The following is an 18,405-nucleotide window of genomic DNA, read 5'->3' as shown; positions in this document are numbered from 1 at the left end:
GGTGATTTTGTTTAAACAAAAAGCAACTAATTGCAGATGACGCACTAATGGCCGACCGGAAGTCGTTCTGGAGGATGGTTCTAGTTGATACCAGGATTTGTGTCAGTTACTGGATAAAGGTAATGTTTGACTCTATGCTTTCCGGGTGAGTTTAGTACCGTTTAGTGGCTTCTTGATATTGAAACCATTACTAATAGGACATTTTCTGACTACTCGACCTAAGAATCTAGGAGCATATGCACAGTTACCAGCTTTAGGTTAGAAATCATTATGAGATTTTTATAGAGTACCATATGGACATGGTGTCCTGAAACGAATGCATGCTAAACAATAAAGACACAACACAAAATACGTCACCTCGAGCTTATTTTTAAGTGGTGTTCGCCATCTTTGTTGCAGCATCTCACTTGTAACTACAATCGACTATATACGGTACTAATTAATAGTTCGTAATCGTTTATTTATTTTTTACACGCACATCTGATTCTCAGGAAACAGCAAATACTGTCCTAATATATAAAATACGAATACAGCATTCCAAGGGTATAATTTGTATTTATTGAATTATTACAGCAGCAAACATGTTAGAGCTGTAGTGAAATATTTCTAAGGGTTTGGTTGTCTTGCAGGCGGCCAACAGTCGCCCAAACTCGCAAATTTCTTCGCTGGTTCCTTACAATACATAGTGTAAATAAAAAAGCAGTATTTGTTCAAGCTTCCACTAGTACGGTGACCAGCTGTAAATAATTCGCACACTGGAAAAAAAGAAAAGAATACGAGTCAAGATTCCTTTTAGTTCAAAGCTCCAAGGCACAAAATCAAAATTACAGACTAATTTTATATATTTTCCGCAATCAGAACAAAAAACAAAGTAAATTTTACAACTAGCGTTAAGATTGTTTTGAATTTATATAATAGAAGTGGTATATTTACTGACTGCCGAATAATGTAAAATTACGTCTTCCAATTCGCGTGCAATCTTGTGTCTAGGCACACCTAGGGCTAGCTGTAGTGCTTCGTAAAAAGCTAATGTTCCACTTCCTAGATGTCGTTCGGAGTAGACGTGTTCTTTGTGGGCTCCATCGAAATAACGAAATGCTATTCGGGGAATTGCAGAACGAGTATTTGATGTGAATTGAAGTGGTTATATATATATATATATATATATATATATATATATATATATATATATATATATATATATATATATATATATATATATATATATACTACATGTACACGGGGCGAGACAAACAGTGGGAGGATTTCTGGAGCACAAACGAGCACGTACCACGTGACACTAAGCGTCGTACCGCGTTCCACGCGGCGGCGTGTGTTTCCAGAACACCTCCGATTGGATACATTTCGTTTCTTGTGCATTAATAAGACAGGTAGGAAACGCCAGAAAGCCAAGGTGGAGTGGTGTAGTGGTTAGCACACCCGACCGGACATTGGGGGGCCCAGAGTTCAAATCCTGGCTCCGCCAATTTTTGGCTTTCCGCGGGTTCCTGGAAACTTTGATTCTTTGATTCATTGGATTAAGTACGGTTCATTCATCTGCACATATTTGTTCATATCCTCCTCGGAGACCACGTACGATGACGTGAAGTGCCCGTGTTGTATACTCAATAACGTGGCTCTTGATTCTCGCAGATGATGATGATACCGTGTCTCTAAAAGCTCATAAACAAAGAATACTACATGTACACGGGGCGAGACAAACAGTGGGAGGATTTCTGGAGCACAAACGAGCACGTACCACGTGACACTAAGCGTCGTACCGCGTTCCACGCGGCGGCGTGTGTTTCCAGAACACCTCCGATTGGATACATTTCGTTTCTTGTGCATTAATAAGACAGGTAGGAAACGCCAGAAAGCCAAGGTGGAGTGGTGTAGTGGTTAGCACACCCGACCGGACATTGGGGGGCCCAGAGTTCAAATCCTGGCTCCGCCAATTTTTGGCTTTCCGCGGGTTCCTGGAAACTTTGATTCTTTGATTCATTGGATTAAGTACGGTTCATTCATCTGCACATATTTGTTCATATCCTCCTCGGAGACCACGTACGATGACGTGAAGTGCCCGTGTTGTATACTCAATAACGTGGCTCTTGATTCTCGCAGATGATGATGATACCGTGTCTCTAAAAGCTCATAAACAAAGAATACTACATGTACACGGGGCGAGACAAACAGTGGGAGGATTTCTGGAGCACAAACGAGCACGTACCACGTGACACTAAGCGTCGTACCGCGTTCCACGCGGCGGCGTGTGTTTCCAGAACACCTCCGATTGGATACATTTCGTTTCTTGTGCATTAATAAGACAGGTAGGAAACGCCAGAAAGCCAAGGTGGAGTGGTGTAGTGGTTAGCACACCCGACCGGACATTGGGGGGCCCAGAGTTCAAATCCTGGCTCCGCCAATTTTTGGCTTTCCGCGGGTTCCTGGAAACTTTGATTCTTTGATTCATTGGATTAAGTACGGTTCATTCATCTGCACATATTTGTTCATATCCTCCTCGGAGACCACGTACGATGACGTGAAGTGCCCGTGTTGTATACTCAATAACGTGGCTCTTGATTCTCGCAGATGATGATGATACCGTGTCTCTAAAAGCTCATAAACAAAGAATACTACATGTACACGGGGCGAGACAAACAGTGGGAGGATTTCTGGAGCACAAACGAGCACGTACCACGTGACACTAAGCGTCGTACCGCGTTCCACGCGGCGGCGTGTGTTTCCAGAACACCTCCGATTGGATACATTTCGTTTCTTGTGCATTAATAAGACAGGTAGGAAACGCCAGAAAGCCAAGGTGGAGTGGTGTAGTGGTTAGCACACCCGACCGGACATTGGGGGGCCCAGAGTTCAAATCCTGGCTCCGCCAATTTTTGGCTTTCCGCGGGTTCCTGGAAACTTTGATTCTTTGATTCATTGGATTAAGTACGGTTCATTCATCTGCACATATTTGTTCATATCCTCCTCGGAGACCACGTACGATGACGTGAAGTGCCCGTGTTGTATACTCAATAACGTGGCTCTTGATTCTCGCAGATGATGATGATACCGTGTCTCTAAAAGCTCATAAACAAAGAATACTACATGTACACGGGGCGAGACAAACAGTGGGAGGATTTCTGGAGCACAAACGAGCACGTACCACGTGACACTAAGCGTCGTACCGCGTTCCACGCGGCGGCGTGTGTTTCCAGAACACCTCCGATTGGATACATTTCGTTTCTTGTGCATTAATAAGACAGGTAGGAAACGCCAGAAAGCCAAGGTGGAGTGGTGTAGTGGTTAGCACACCCGACCGGACATTGGGGGGCCCAGAGTTCAAATCCTGGCTCCGCCAATTTTTGGCTTTCCGCGGGTTCCTGGAAACTTTGATTCTTTGATTCATTGGATTAAGTACGGTTCATTCATCTGCACATATTTGTTCATATCCTCCTCGGAGACCACGTACGATGACGTGAAGTGCCCGTGTTGTATACTCAATAACGTGGCTCTTGATTCTCGCAGATGATGATGATACCGTGTCTCTAAAAGCTCATAAACAAAGAATACTACATGTACACGGGGCGAGACAAACAGTGGGAGGATTTCTGGAGCACAAACGAGCACGTACCACGTGACACTAAGCGTCGTACCGCGTTCCACGCGGCGGCGTGTGTTTCCAGAACACCTCCGATTGGATACATTTCGTTTCTTGTGCATTAATAAGACAGGTAGGAAACGCCAGAAAGCCAAGGTGGAGTGGTGTAGTGGTTAGCACACCCGACCGGACATTGGGGGGCCCAGAGTTCAAATCCTGGCTCCGCCAATTTTTGGCTTTCCGCGGGTTCCTGGAAACTTTGATTCTTTGATTCATTGGATTAAGTACGGTTCATTCATCTGCACATATTTGTTCATATCCTCCTCGGAGACCACGTACGATGACGTGAAGTGCCCGTGTTGTATACTCAATAACGTGGCTCTTGATTCTCGCAGATGATGATGATACCGTGTCTCTAAAAGCTCATAAACAAAGAATACTACATGTACACGGGGCGAGACAAACAGTGGGAGGATTTCTGGAGCACAAACGAGCACGTACCACGTGACACTAAGCGTCGTACCGCGTTCCACGCGGCGGCGTGTGTTTCCAGAACACCTCCGATTGGATACATTTCGTTTCTTGTGCATTAATAAGACAGGTAGGAAACGCCAGAAAGCCAAGGTGGAGTGGTGTAGTGGTTAGCACACCCGACCGGACATTGGGGGGCCCAGAGTTCAAATCCTGGCTCCGCCAATTTTTGGCTTTCCGCGGGTTCCTGGAAACTTTGATTCTTTGATTCATTGGATTAAGTACGGTTCATTCATCTGCACATATTTGTTCATATATATATATATATATATATAGTCAGAGATCCGTACTTGCGGAGTTGCTATGCTAGGAGTTTATTGTATGTATTACGATAGTTTAGTTTCGCCGAGGGGCTCGGCTTTTTCAGAAGATGGCATACATGTATGCCATCTCCTTACGAAGCCGAGCCTCTCGGCGAAACTGTCGTAATACATGCAATAAACTCCTAGCATAACAACTCCGCAAGTACGGATTTCTGACTTATTACATTTTCCCGGTCCATTGTTCTGAAACCACTCTGCCTCACTTATATATATATATATATATATATATATATATATATAGAGAGAGAGAGAGAGAGAGAGAGAGAAATATGGGCGGTTTCATTTGGATTCAGGCAACGAGGTGCAGTGGTGTTTTTTATTTTGCTTCAACTTTTTTTATATCTTGTTGCACATGTTCCAAAAAGAACAATCCTTTTTATTTTAATGTCCTGCCACAGGGGCGAATTTAGAGGAGGGGACCGGATGTCCTGACCCTCCTCTCGAATTCTGCATGTGTAAAATTTAGGGCGTGAAACGAGAGAGGGGGGGAGGAGGCTCCTAAACAAATGGTGCGCTGACCAACACCTGACCCCCCCCCCCCCCCCCCCCCCCCCTCAGGAAATTCCTGCATCCGCCTCTGTCCTGACATGTTTAGTTTCTGAAAAAAGAAATCTCAAAGAAGCGGGCAAGAACGACGCGGTTTTGACGATTGTCGTCTGTGGCGTTTTTTCAATCACTTTCAATATCGACGTATTCGAAACAGAGCATCTATATTTTTCAGTGTGATATTTATGCAAGTAGATAAAACGATATTATAACTACTATTCATTATTCGACGCTCCAATTTTGTAAAAACCCCAAACATGCCTCCACGAAAAACTTTGACCCAAATTGCGGATTTGTTTGAGTCGACTATGTTTAGTGTCGCTTTTAAAATAATACCACGTGTAGAACCTTTCATTGCCTTCCAGATTAAGCAAGGATTGTGCCTTCATCACGTACGAGTACTGAAAATAAATTATGAAACAGAGAAGGTTTCCACTTTTCGTTCAATTTCAGCACGCTGTTTAAAAAAAAAACCATTTTTAATGTTTTTTGTTTGTTCTATTTTTATACTTTTGCGTCGCATTTTCTTCCCACTCTTCTTTTACCCCGAAAACATTCCGTTAGAGGTGTTTGCACTGGTTTTGAGGTTTAAGCCTCTAAATATGATAAAAAAAGAGCAAATGCCGATGGTGTGTTTCAACGATTGTCGTTTGTGGCGTATTTGAACCACTCTCAATCTCAAAGTATTCAAAAAAGAGCTTTTATATTTTTTATTGTTATATATATGCAAGTCGATAAAAGGACATTCCAACTACTATTAATTATTAATCAATTCAACATTTATAAAAATCTCCACACTTGCCTTCGCGAACAACTGTGACCTAAACTGCGAATATTTTTTTTTTTTAGACGAGTATGTTTAGTACCGATTTTAAAATAATACAACGTGTAGAACCTTTCATTGCCTTCCAAATTAGGCAAAATGTGGGCCTTTATCACGTACGAGTACTGAGAACTAAATTATGAAACAGAGAAAGTTTTCACTTTTCGGTCAAGTTCAGCGCGCTATATAAAAAAACAGAAACATCTTTTATTATTTTTTTGCGTCGCGTTTTTTTTTACGTTTTTCTTTTACCCAGAATACATTTCGTTAGAGGTATATGCATTGGTTTTGAGTTTTAAGACTCTAAAGATGCTAAAAAATTATTCTGTTCTGTTATCAACATGAATTTCACATTAAAAATACAAAAATCGCATTAAAGATATACAATTTCGCATTTAAAAACCTAGGTTTTCAAAAGAGAATTGAATTTTACTCTAATGTTTTACAGTATTATACTTTGATATTTCTAACGTAGTCTAGATTATGTCGCGCATAGGGTTTAGGCTTGAAGCCTCTCTAATCATGGCACCAACAAAAATGGTCTGAAAACCCGCTTTCGGCAGTTGCGATGTTATAGTGTTTAGACGTTTGGAATTACGAAATTGTTATTATACGCCTAAAGACATCAATGTCTTTTATATGATTATTGATTAAACGTTCCTTATAATATTATAATAAATAATAACATATACGGCTATAACCCATAAACCTAGCATCTGCATTTGATCTTTTTTAGCATATTTAGAGGCTTAAAACTCAAAACTAGTGCATATACCTCCAACGGAATGTATGCTGGCTAAAAAAAGGGTGAAAAAAAAAAAAAGAACGCGACGCGAGAAAAATTTAAATATTAAAATCTATGTAAAAACAATGTCGAGGTTATTTTTCATAAAACGTTGTCTATTTTAAATGCACTATGATGATTGCCATAAGTACATGAGGAATTAATGAAAACAGTAAGAACATAGATAGCTTCACCGAAAAAATATTATTTGTCAAAAACTGTAGTGCTATATTGCTGGTGTTCGTACCGATTTACTCCACAGACGATGTAACGTTTTCTTGAAATTTAGTGTTCGTTCGAGAGATCATATATATGAACCTGCAAGTATGTTTAGGACAAATACTTACGGTTGTGATATCCCGGAGTTCTGAGTAGAGTGCACCGCTTTCTGTCTGTGTAGATCACCCACGTGTCGTGAAACGCTATAAAAAAAAAAAGTTGTAAATGCATATAAATGTGCGCTACGCGCATTAATCTTGCAATTACTTTTACATACTCCCATTCCGATAAATCTGGGCTTGTGCCTTGTACGCAATTTTGTGGCCATCGGCGGTTTTAGGATGGAACGCCTGAACAATGAAGCTGAAAATAAAAGTGTGTTTATTAAAACTGCGAGCTGGGCTAGTTGGCACTTATGCATGGTGGAAAATGCGCCTTAAAAACACGGACAAAGAAAGAAGCACACAGGACCCGAGGCGTAACTTGCAACTGAACTTTACTGAAGAAAACACATAAAAGAACACATAAAATAAGAATAAAACCGCACATACGCAAATACGGACTTTCATTAACCCCCTGGAAAGCCTGCCGTCACTGATGAGTGACCGATAAAAGCCTGCTCCTTATCGGATAAGGCAAAAGAAGGAGCACTAATAAACACATTCGTGCCATGGGCCCTTATCATGAATGCCTCGTGTAGTGCGCGTTCCAATTTCGTTTTGAATTTTCCCATAATCTTGGTATTATTAAACTCGGCCTGACACTCACACCTATCACAATGTACAGCCAAGTGTTTATTACTTTGCAACATCCCAGGCAAGCACTTGTTGGACAGAAACAATCTGCTCAAGTGTAAGGCCAAGGTTCTAAATTAGTCTCGAATGTTGTGACTGTATAAAAACGCGGCATGCGAAGCCTCTTTATTCTTACGGAATTGTGGTACTACTAAGACGAAAGGCTCCATTGTATTCCTTCCAATACACTATTGATCATCTAAAAAGAATGTATAACAAGAAGCGCCGGATTGCTGAATGTCAAAGTTCCGGACTCATGGTATCAATTAAACATAAAGACAAGTAATCGCTACTGACGTCTTAATGTGGTTGCCATCAAAGGAGTAAATATGGCGTAGACTATTTGAGTGCTGCTTTTGTGTGCTTGGGTGATCGCCAAAATTAAACCAAATGTAGTTCTCTAAGTATGATTAACTTCATTTCTTAATCGAGAGTGAGCATGTGTTTTTATTTTAAGAACACCGCGAAACCTTTTAATATTTATTATGTTGCAGAGTTACCGTAAAATCTCACTAAGAGGGGTGCAACATGTTTTATAAATTCAGTGAATACATTTGAGAACTGATCTTTGAGCATTTTGTTCTTAGCCCAAGACTGAGGCAGGAAAAAAGGAAAGTTTCAAAGTAAAAAATTAACAGTCGAGGACACGTCTCTATTGTATTAGAGACGTGTACTCGACTGTTCATTTTTCTTCTACTCTGAAACTTTCCTGTTTTCCTGTCTCAGTCTCGGACTAAGAACAAAATGGTTAACATCCACCAGCTCGCCTGCGCACTCACTACATTACCATTGATCTTTGAGGTTTGTAGTCTATCAAACACTTGCCAGCTTTTACTCTAAGCAAAACCTCTCGTCGAAAAGGTGTAAGGAGAACGAGCAACCAACACAAACGGCCACATGCCAATAATACGCCGCAAATATTCACCATAGCCATGCGCTGCGATTAGCAAAGCATAGAGCATGTGTTGAACTTCAGATTAGCACTTGCGCAGATTAGCACTGGCGGTAGAACCGCATTCCTAAAGCGGTTGCGAATGCGGTTGCTTACAGATCCTATGCAATTGCACCCGCGTTTAATGATAAAAATGAGCAGATCCGGTTCGCACTTGCTATTCGGACTCCACTGTGAACGTACCCTTAGATTTCAGTGTATAGATTATCTCAAAAACGGACTCCTGGTTGGGGTCATTTTTCAGAGCTCGAGCGTGTAACGCGTGTTTCGCTCGCTTTCCGAAGCGACGATCATGCACGTGCTGGAATCTGATGTTCCCACGCTGGGCTGTGATTTCGTAAACATTGAAACGTTGTACACGTGGCTTGCGCGTGACGTCATATTGCCATGTTGGTGGTCAGCATACTTGGTCGTGCCAAGAAAAAAAAAAACCTCTTTCAGGTGTGAAATGTATATGCCACAAAAGGTGCACGCTCATCAGCGAGTCTACCAAAATGGCAGCTGATGGGGTGTTATAGCAAACTATGTTTATTTCCGTCACTGTAGCAAATTTAGGCAATCTACGCCGCCGTAGATCTCCCGAAACAGGTTCTTTCCTATCATTTAAACTATATAACGATTCGTAAACGCGTCAAGATTAAAACTGGTGCTTCTATTCTATCCACCTCTTCATCCTCCTCTTATTGATATATCTTGGCCTATCGTCGGTCTTCCTTCTTGTCTGCCTCTTGGAACACTACACACGCTGTGGCTTTTGTCTTCCTGGGGTGATATGGAACTATATTCTTAATAGATGCCATTTCGGCGGTGTTGTTGGGTCCCATGTAGTACAGCGTCTTGAGGATGCCTTGTTGACTGCACGTCTTGGTAACCATGTAAGGACCGGAAAAGGCAGCCTTGGAGCCTTGGAGGCCTTTTCGTACCATATCATGCCGCCGGGTTGAATCTCTGGGACTTAGGTGCCATGTGTCGTAATTTCTTTTGATTGACGATTGATATTTTTTTTGCTGCTGTGGGGGGCGTTTCTGTTCTTGTAGCGTGATTTTGTCGGTTAGGCCCAGGAGATGATCGGCAGGTAGCCATGGGCTCTCTCTGCGTGCTGCGAAATGTAAACTACATCCCAATCCAGCGGTGTGGGAACAATTGTGGTGGGCAATGGCTGCCTCAAGTGCTCATTTCCATCCACCTGTGAGCTCGGGGCACATTTTTATGAATTGTTTGATGCCGCGTATAGCCCCTTCAGCTAACGCGTTGTCTTCCGGCTGATAAGGGGCTGGAAATAGAAGTGTGATTCCTTTTTTCTGTGCCCATCTTTGGAACTTCTTGCTGCGGAAGGCCGGTCCATTGTCTGAAAAAATGACTTTCGTGTTCTCGAAGACCTCTCGTTCCATCACTCTTAAAAAAAAGGGTGTCATGGGGTACACCCATAGGGGGTGTAAGTGCTTGTCACATATACTACACCCTTTGGGGGAATACATGTGCACCCCAAATATGGGAGTACGCGTACACCCGTTGGTGTGGTGCGCATGTACACCTTTTTCTACAGAAATCTGACTTAAAGGGAACACAGGTGCACCCCATTCAATGGTGTACGGCTACACCTCTTTCTGCACCCTATGAAATGAAAGGGAACACACATGCACCCCATTCGATGGTGTACCATTGCGCCGCTTCGTACACCCGCCTCACTCAAAGGGAACACAGATGCACCCCGCTGAATAGTGTACCATTACTCCCCTTTCTACACCTGCTGCTCTCAAATGGAACACAGGAGCGCCCCGTTCAATAGTGTACTGTTACACCTCTTTCTACACTCACTGAATTCGGAGAGAACACAGATGCACCCGATTCAAAGGTGCATGGTCACACCACTTTATGCACCCGTTTCATAACTTCATACACCTAATTGAGACATCAAGGAAAACAGTAAAAAATGTATGCGCCCCGGTGATTGCAAAAAGGGAGTAAACGAACACACGGTATTGTTTTCAAATCTCATAGAAGTTTATTAAACCAGCCTATTCCGTATACAAGTACAAACTTGCAAGCAGTGTTGGAGGTAACGCGTTACTAGTAGCGACGTTACTGGTAACGCGTTACATTTTTCGCTAACGCAGTAACGTACTCGATAGTATTTTGAATGACTAACGAGTAAAGTATTTCCGTTACTTTTTTACGGTATCGGCTGTCAAATTGCGTTACTCGTTACTCGTTACTTTGACCAAAACTGGTGAAATCCTGCACGAGCTTATCGCCGCACGGAACCAGCATCCGTCACAGTAAAGTTTAAAAAAAAAAGAAAAAAACTCACTTTTCGAAGGCGAAAAAAACCTTCGGCTACCAGCTAATTCCGTTCATCCTCCTTTTTTTTCCATAGTGTCACATTTGGTGTCACCACCCACAAGGCTTGAACGAACGACTGCGTAACAGCCCCCTCCTCTCCCCCCCCCCCCCCCTGCTTTGTGCAGCAGAGGTGGACAGCGGTGGGAGGGGGGGGGGTGTGGAGAGACATCCGTTTACAACCGTGGACAACTATAGTCGGTTACAGGTTAAGAAGGTAGCGGCAAATGCCCCTCAAAGGGAATCCTATATCCCTCCGCCACCCCGTATCCAATAGCGTCCCATCGCTTCCGTGACGTCGCGGCCAACACGCGAGGAGGGTATTGCCTTTCTGTACATGTTTGCTTTATCTTTCGACTTTTACTTAGCATTGTGGATGCCTCGAGAGGGAGGTTAGAGTTTTCCCCCTCCGATGGAAAGAAATACGACTTTCGGGGGTTAGCTTCCCCCTCAGATGAATACAAAGGCTGCTTTCAGTGCTCGGTTCCCCCTCCAATGAATGCAAAGGTCGCTTTCTTAAAAAGTAGGATCGGAGACAAGTGGGAATCCATTGAAGCGGAACAAGGAGCGTTTCCAGTGAACTCTTCTTTCGACTGCGGAGAGATTTGAAGCGGGCGCATCACGCTTGTGGGGGGACTAGAGTGGCGAAGCCGATTTGCTCATTTCTCTAGATTCAAAAAAAAAAAAAAAAAAAGAAACACCCTTTGTGGAATTTTTTTACCCTCGCTCTCCTTCTCGCTGCCTGAAAGTTCCTGACCCACTTTTGTAGACAGAATGTTTCGCTTGATTAGTCCTTAATTTCCTAAAATTATGATAAAAAAAAAGTTTTAAACCTGGAAAGAAAACTTACAAACACGAAACCTTTTCCTTTTTTTTTTTACAGAAAAACTAAGAGCTACTGCTGGTCAGAGGCAGCAAGTCATTATAGCCTGTGTGCTGGTAACCGGTGTCCTGTTCCAGATAGTGAAGTAAATCAGTCTCTGGTATGAACCGGACTGTTACGAAAACCGGCGTACATATAAGGGGTGTTGGTTGGCTGGTTGTGTTCCAGCAGTCCCCGTTCGCATGCTGTAGTTTATAAAAGCCGATGGACAACATTCTCCGACTTATTGTGCGCGTGAGATGGACATGAATAACGAAACTCCGTCGCCATGGCCAGCAGGTCTGAATGAAATGTATCAACTAAAGGAGACAGAATCAGGTAAATTAGAGTTTCAATGCCTAATTTGTATGCCGAAAATTAAGCTGCTTCGCGCGTCAAAGCACTATGAAACCACTCTGTAAATTTCTAGCTTTATCCAAGCTTGTTAAGGAGGCTTATCATAAATCCTCTGCCAGACATATGTACTCAAACACAAAAGTAACGTAAAAGTAACGTTCGTTATTTTTGAAAAGTAACGGTAACGGTATATCGTTACGTTTGTAAAAGAGTAACGTAGTTCGATAAAGCGTTACTTTTTACCAAACTAACGAGTAACGCTATTTCGTTACTTTGTTTCCTTAACAGGCACAACACTGAAAGTTGCAAGCAATTCGTGATATCTGAAGACGTACAAAGAAGCTGTTACACAACTGAGAAGATCACTAAGCAAACAAGAACCGGGGGTGAGTCTTAGGTAGTGTTCATTCTGCCAGCAGCTGGTAGAATTATTTCCACAAAATTCCACCGGCAGTCGCCATTAATTCATCGAACGATGTTTTATCGACAGCTGAGATTAGCTTTTCTATTTTAGCTTCTCTTCTTTTTTTTCTTGTAATGAGCCGCCCCAGAATGTATCCGCGAAGTGACGTGTATGGGTGGGACAGGTGGGTTAACATTTTTGTAATGAGCCGCCGCAAACTGTCGCCACGAAGTGGCGCGAACGGGTGGGCTGGGTCGGTGAGCACGCGCCTCAAAGATACACGCGCGACAAAATGTCCCTACAGCGTGCATTTTGCGTAACGAGTGACGATAAAACGTTAGTGCGGATTAAACGTGTCTACAAAACGTGTATCGACAAAAACGTGTTTTCACAAAACGCCAGGAGAATAAGAAAGTCAGTATTCCACCTGCAGTTGTCACATGGTTGTAGACAGCTAATGGCAGGCGACTGCCGATAGAATTTCGGGGAAATTATTCTCCCGGCTGCTAGAAAATAGACACCGCCTAGTTCTAGAGGTAATCCGGAACGGAACGGTCAATTGTTGCAAAGGAGCAGGTTGCAGTGCACTTACGATGAAAATACCGGACTTGAATTATGTAATCCGATATATATGTCGACACGGACACCGCAGAACCACACAAACACAAAAACGAAAAGAAAGGGGTCCTTGAAGATTCAACACGATGTGGCAGAATCAGTAATTTGCCGAACCGAACACTAAACACATCACATGAATTCCTTGGGCTTTTTTGAAGAAATCCCCTGTTGCCGATATACGCGTAGGACTTTTCAAACACTGGGAATCTTGGTACACTCGAATACGTTGTCGCGGGCGAAATCTACGGCAGCGCCGCTGGTCGCAGCACAGCACACAAGCTACTAGGCCGGGAAGCAGACATTCGGAGGTCGAAAAAAGCTACTACATCATCTGTGAAACCTTTGCACATGATCACGCTCCTGCCGTTATCCGCGCTCAGACAGAGGAGTCGAGGCATAAAAAAAGCCTTCGGTTTATTGGTCCGGCAACTGCGCCCCTTCTTCCATGCTTTCAGCGTAGGGAGAGAAAGAAAAAGAAATGAGTATGAAAATTGCAGCTCCTTCAAGGCCAAAAGGGGGCGCCCTTGCAAAGGCTTATCTTCAGGGGCAACCCAACAATGAAGGGATTTGTCGCTTATACACCAACTCATGTTTACAAACAAACCGGAGCGCCCCTAGCGGACGCCACCGGCGCCGCGCATGCGCGATAGGGGTGTGGGTAAAAAGCTCCGCCATCGCCCATAAACAAACCATTGAAACGCGATGTTGTCGGCGCCGGTGTGAGTCCCCGCGCTCTTTTTCGCGTTGGAACTGTTGATTCTACGTCCTCCTAACGATGTCTGACTACTTGAGCAGCGTCAGCGAAATTAACGAGGCTCGTTACACCGCAAAACTTCGCGTGAATAATTTGACATGCGGCGATTCATTCCGCGTGGACGCCGCAGAACGTACGCTAAAGCCTGATTCACGTGATGAAATTTCGCTCGCAATTTTCAGTAGCGACGTCGCTCGGACTGCAAAAGCGTGAACCGTAGCTGAGATGGTCGACGTCGATACTGAAAATCGCAAGCAGAATCTAACCAAGTGAATCAGGCATAACAAGTCGGTGATGACCACTGGTAACAATGATCAACATCTCCTTGTATCTACTGTTTACGTCGAGCCTGCTTACCAACCTTCAAACTTAAGTCTTTTAAGGCCTGCACTTAATTCTTATCGCAAGTGCCGGGCCTACGTTTGGTCTACGGGCCGGTGTCCTCTAAAAGAGCAGACGACAAGCAGAAACGTTTGAAAGAGCAGACGACAGTTCGAACGATCAGGCGACCGTTTAAACTTAAAGACGCACTAAACGTAGTCCGAAGGTGGTCCGTACAACTTGACGGTTTTCCGGCATTCATTTTGGAACCCAACAAATAAATTTGATGGCCAGTAGTATCCGTGAATTTAACCCAAAGTGCTTCCCGCCCAAGCAATCGTGGTCCGACGGCGTCTGGTTTTCCCTTTTCACGGCACATATCCGCGTTCTCGGACGAACCGAGCGCATGAAAACTGATCTTCAAACCTTTCTCGACTCTCTTGGTACAGCCCCAGTCGCAGCATTTTGACGACAAGGCAGGTTTTTGTCTGGTTCCTTTCAAAACATCGTAGGAATACACGTCTCAAATGGGCAGTTCCGCCCACAGCCCCAGACCGGAAGTGCGTCCGACGCGCCACCACCGCGCCGTGACGTAACAGAGATGAGTTCGTGTATATCCTCTTGAAAGTTCGACCCAAAGTTAATAGTGCAGTGGATGCTATCCGTGGCCTTGGCCTTCAGGCAGGTGCCGTGCTCTGCCTTATCTCTAGCTTGGAGACTGCAGTCACGTGACCCTACCCGGAGACCCGATTGGCCTAAAATAAGCATAGTGTCCACTCTACTGTCAATACCGAGGGAAGAGGATAGCTCCATACTTCCCAAGAAACTGCCCAACCCAAAAAATGACCCCCATGGGGGAATCCAAGCACAAGCTGATCGGGGAGCGTGGCTTGCGTGGTGGTGCATTGGTACACCTAGACGTTTTTAAGGAAGAGGGGGATGCTCATTGTCGGTGTACAAGCACACTGGCTGCGCAACGGAGGGTGCGTCTTTCAGGAAAAGGGTGCATGAGCGCCTGATGCACCCGACTACACCCTTTTTTTCTTGGAGTGATCAGTGAAATGGCAGAGTTAGTGTCGTCTTTGCCAGCTCTTGCAACTACGATGCGCGTGCATTCATCGATGGCAATTAGAAAAGCTTGCGTTTTCTTCACTCCTTTTCCCTTCGTTTTGATTTCTGCAAAATCGAGATGAATAGTCTCGAAGGGAACATCAGAGTATTGAGGGGTCACCATTTCGTCTCCCCGAGGTCGGCATTTGGCCTTATGAATTTGGCACACGTGGCACGTACGCACATAGTTGTCGATACTATGTTTCATGTTCTTTCTTGTGAATCTCCTTGTCAGCTTCCAGTAAGTCCTCCAAAATCCGTCATGACCTCCCGATTCAGGACTGTCGTGATAGAGTTGTAAAACCCTGGGAATCATGGACTCTGGCACATGGAATTTCCCATCTTGTAATTCCAAGTGCTGGGTACCTTCCCCAATTCGGGCATGGTTTATGCTCCCGTTGAGTGTATCCCTTGGAATAAGAAGTCTGGAGAGTGCATCAGCGCCAGGAAGCTTCTCCCCGGGTCGGTGAGCAACTTCAATTGAGACTTGTTGTATTTCAGTCACCCATCTGGCCATTCGCCCCTTCAGTTGGGTTAAGCTAAAGAGGTAAGTAAGAGCTAAGTTGTCTGTGAAAAGCTTAAACTAACGACCTTCGAGGTAACTTTGAAAATACCTCAAAGCCATCACCACAGCTAGGGCTTTTTTTTCTTTTTTTTTGTCGTGGCGCAGTTTTCTTGGCTTTTCGAGAATGTGTACGAGTAGTAGCCAACGAATTTCAACTGCCGGTTAGGAAGCTCTGTTGCGTGTCTCTGATAGAGGAAAGCTCCTGTGCCGTAGCCTGAAGCGTCGGTGCAGAGTTCGAATGGTAGTTTGAAGTCAGGCAGTACCGATACCGGGTAAGAAGAGATGACCTTGACAAGGTAGTCGTATACACTCTCGCACTCTTCAGTCCAGACAAACGGAGTGTCTTTCTAAGTCAAAGCGGTCAGGCACTTTGTTTTCGTAGCATAATCTCTTAGGAATGCCCGAAAATGTCCCACCAGGCCTAGGAAAACACGTAATGAGTGTAGGTCATAGGGCTTGGTCAGCTTTTATATTCTTTGCACTGATTCTTCTTTCGTGCTTTTCGTTTTCCCGTCAAAAACTCGCCCCAGGAAAAGTACTCTTTAGAAAAATTCGCTTTTCTTGGTGTTGATTCTCAACCTGGCAATACTCAGTGCTTCGATCACCTGAAAGAAATGGTCCATCTGTTTTTCTTTTGTTCGAGAATATATGATAATGTCGTCAACATAAGCGTTGCAGAAATTACCCAAAAAGTTCTTGAGTATTTCATTTATCATCTTCTGAAACCCGGCTCCACAGTCCTTCCACCCGAATGGTAGTCGGTTATATTCGTACGCGTCGAATGGTGCTACAAAGGCAGTAAAGCGCTTGGTGTCTTCTTGTAGAGGGACCTGCCAATAGCCTTTGCATTGATCGATCCTGGAGAACCAGGAGCAGCCTCCTGTCTCGCTGATGATGTCATCGACCCGTGGCATAGGGAAAGAGAAAAGATCGGTCTGGGAATTAATATGGCGTTAATCTGTGCAGAGACGAAACGTGCCATCTGCCTTCGGTACTATGGTGATTGCAGATGCGAACGTTGACGTCGAGGGTCTGATGATCCCGGCATCTAGCATTCCCTGCAACTCCCGCTTAAGCCATAATCTTTTTTCGTGGGACATGCTCTAGGGTTTTCTTCGCACTACAGAAGTGTTGCGTAGTTTGAATCGAACCTCAATAACCGAGGTTTTTGGTGGATATGATTCTACACAATCGACTCTGGGAATGATGATGGTACGTTCTCAGGCCTCTTCACAGTTCTGAGCATTTGAACTGGAGTAGCAGGTGGGCTATTCGCACCGTGGTCCAGCGTTACATCTTCCTTCCAGGATATGTTCATTTGGAAGCGCTTCACATCGGGTCGTGATAATATGAACACGAACTCGGCGTCTTCTGCGAAGAGTGCCTCGACCGGGATTTTCTTTTCCTTAAACTCGACTTCCAACATCGTCTAGTTTTGCATCAGCTTAACAATGCCATCATAGCTGTGAACTTCGAAGGGTTGCCCACTTCGTATCTTTTCTGGGTCCACGATATTCTTGTTGACAAGACTGATGAATGCTCCAGTGTCAACTAAGTCATCCACGTGTCTCCCACTGATGATAACAGGGGCATCAAGGATGTATTTAACAGAGTAGACAGTCGCTTTTTTCGTCATCGGGAGGGACTGTGCTCCCTCTTTTATTAGTTTTTCGGCTGGTCGTTAGCACCGCTGTTCACGATGCAGTGGCATGTATCGTAGCACGCGCATTGTGGCCCTTCCACGATGTGGTGGCACACGCGTGCATTCGCACGTGTTTCGTGGCTGGCTGAATTGGGTCTTGCGTTCATCCAAGGCTTGTTACTTGCCTGGTTTACAGGAAGCTTTTGGCCGCTGTGTGTGTCGACGATCGCGCTTCTGGGGTTCGTTAGTGTCGTTGTTGTCCGTAGGGAATAGATTGGTCCAGGAACACACCCTTCAGTGAATACAGAAGGTCCTCGATGGTCTTTGGAGAATGTTCTTGCGCTTGTCTTTGTCCATCTCTGCTCATCCCGTGGATGACGAGTGGGACGATCGATGTTTCGGGTAAATTAGAATCGGCGAGCTGTAAAAGTCTCCGCTTCCCATGAAAGTAATCTAGTAGGCTGCCTCCTTTATGTTTGTAAAATATTGCCTCATCCCACCGTTCAACCGCATTTTTGTCAAAAGGTCTCGTGAAGCTCTCCTTGCACATATCCCACGAAGCGTTGGTGTGCTCAGCCACACGAAGTTCGTACCACTTTTTCGCATTCCCTGCGAGAAAGAGCCTTAAATTCTTGATCCGCTCGCTGTTTTCTGTCCAGCGTTTTTTTTCACAGGCATATTCGTAGAAGTCCAGACACGTAGAAGCAGCTAAAGATTCACCGTCGAACATATCTGGCTTTACGGTCTCTGCACGCCTACGTTGTTGCACTCTCATAGTTTCTAACATGGTGGTCATGAACTGCCTCTGCTGTTCCATTTGAGATACTTGCATCTGTAGCAGCTGAGCAAAAAACCGATGTCAT

At 44.3% G+C, this 18,405-nt stretch overlaps 1 protein-coding gene across 1 annotated transcript in view; it reads right to left on the bottom strand.

The window, feature by feature from the left end:
* Positions 1-606: 606 nt before the first annotated feature.
* Positions 607-18,405, bottom strand: part of LOC120838497 — a 94,638-nt gene continuing 76,839 nt past the window's right edge. Inside the window, exons 9-11 of the mRNA XM_040208428.1 lie at positions 7,102-7,187; positions 6,953-7,027; positions 607-755 (exon numbers count right to left, since the gene is read on the bottom strand). Of these exons, the coding sequence (XP_040064362.1) occupies positions 607-755; positions 6,953-7,027; positions 7,102-7,187 (310 nt within the window). The remainder of the gene's footprint in view (positions 756-6,952; positions 7,028-7,101; positions 7,188-18,405) is intronic.

The sequence above is a fragment of the Ixodes scapularis genome, unplaced genomic scaffold, assembly GCF_016920785.2.
Source record: "Ixodes scapularis isolate PalLabHiFi unplaced genomic scaffold, ASM1692078v2 ptg000154l_1__unscaffolded, whole genome shotgun sequence".
NCBI lineage: Eukaryota > Metazoa > Arthropoda > Arachnida > Ixodida > Ixodidae > Ixodes > Ixodes scapularis.
The sequence above is the reverse complement of the archived record's forward strand: the minus strand, read 5'-3'. Positions and strand labels throughout refer to the sequence as shown.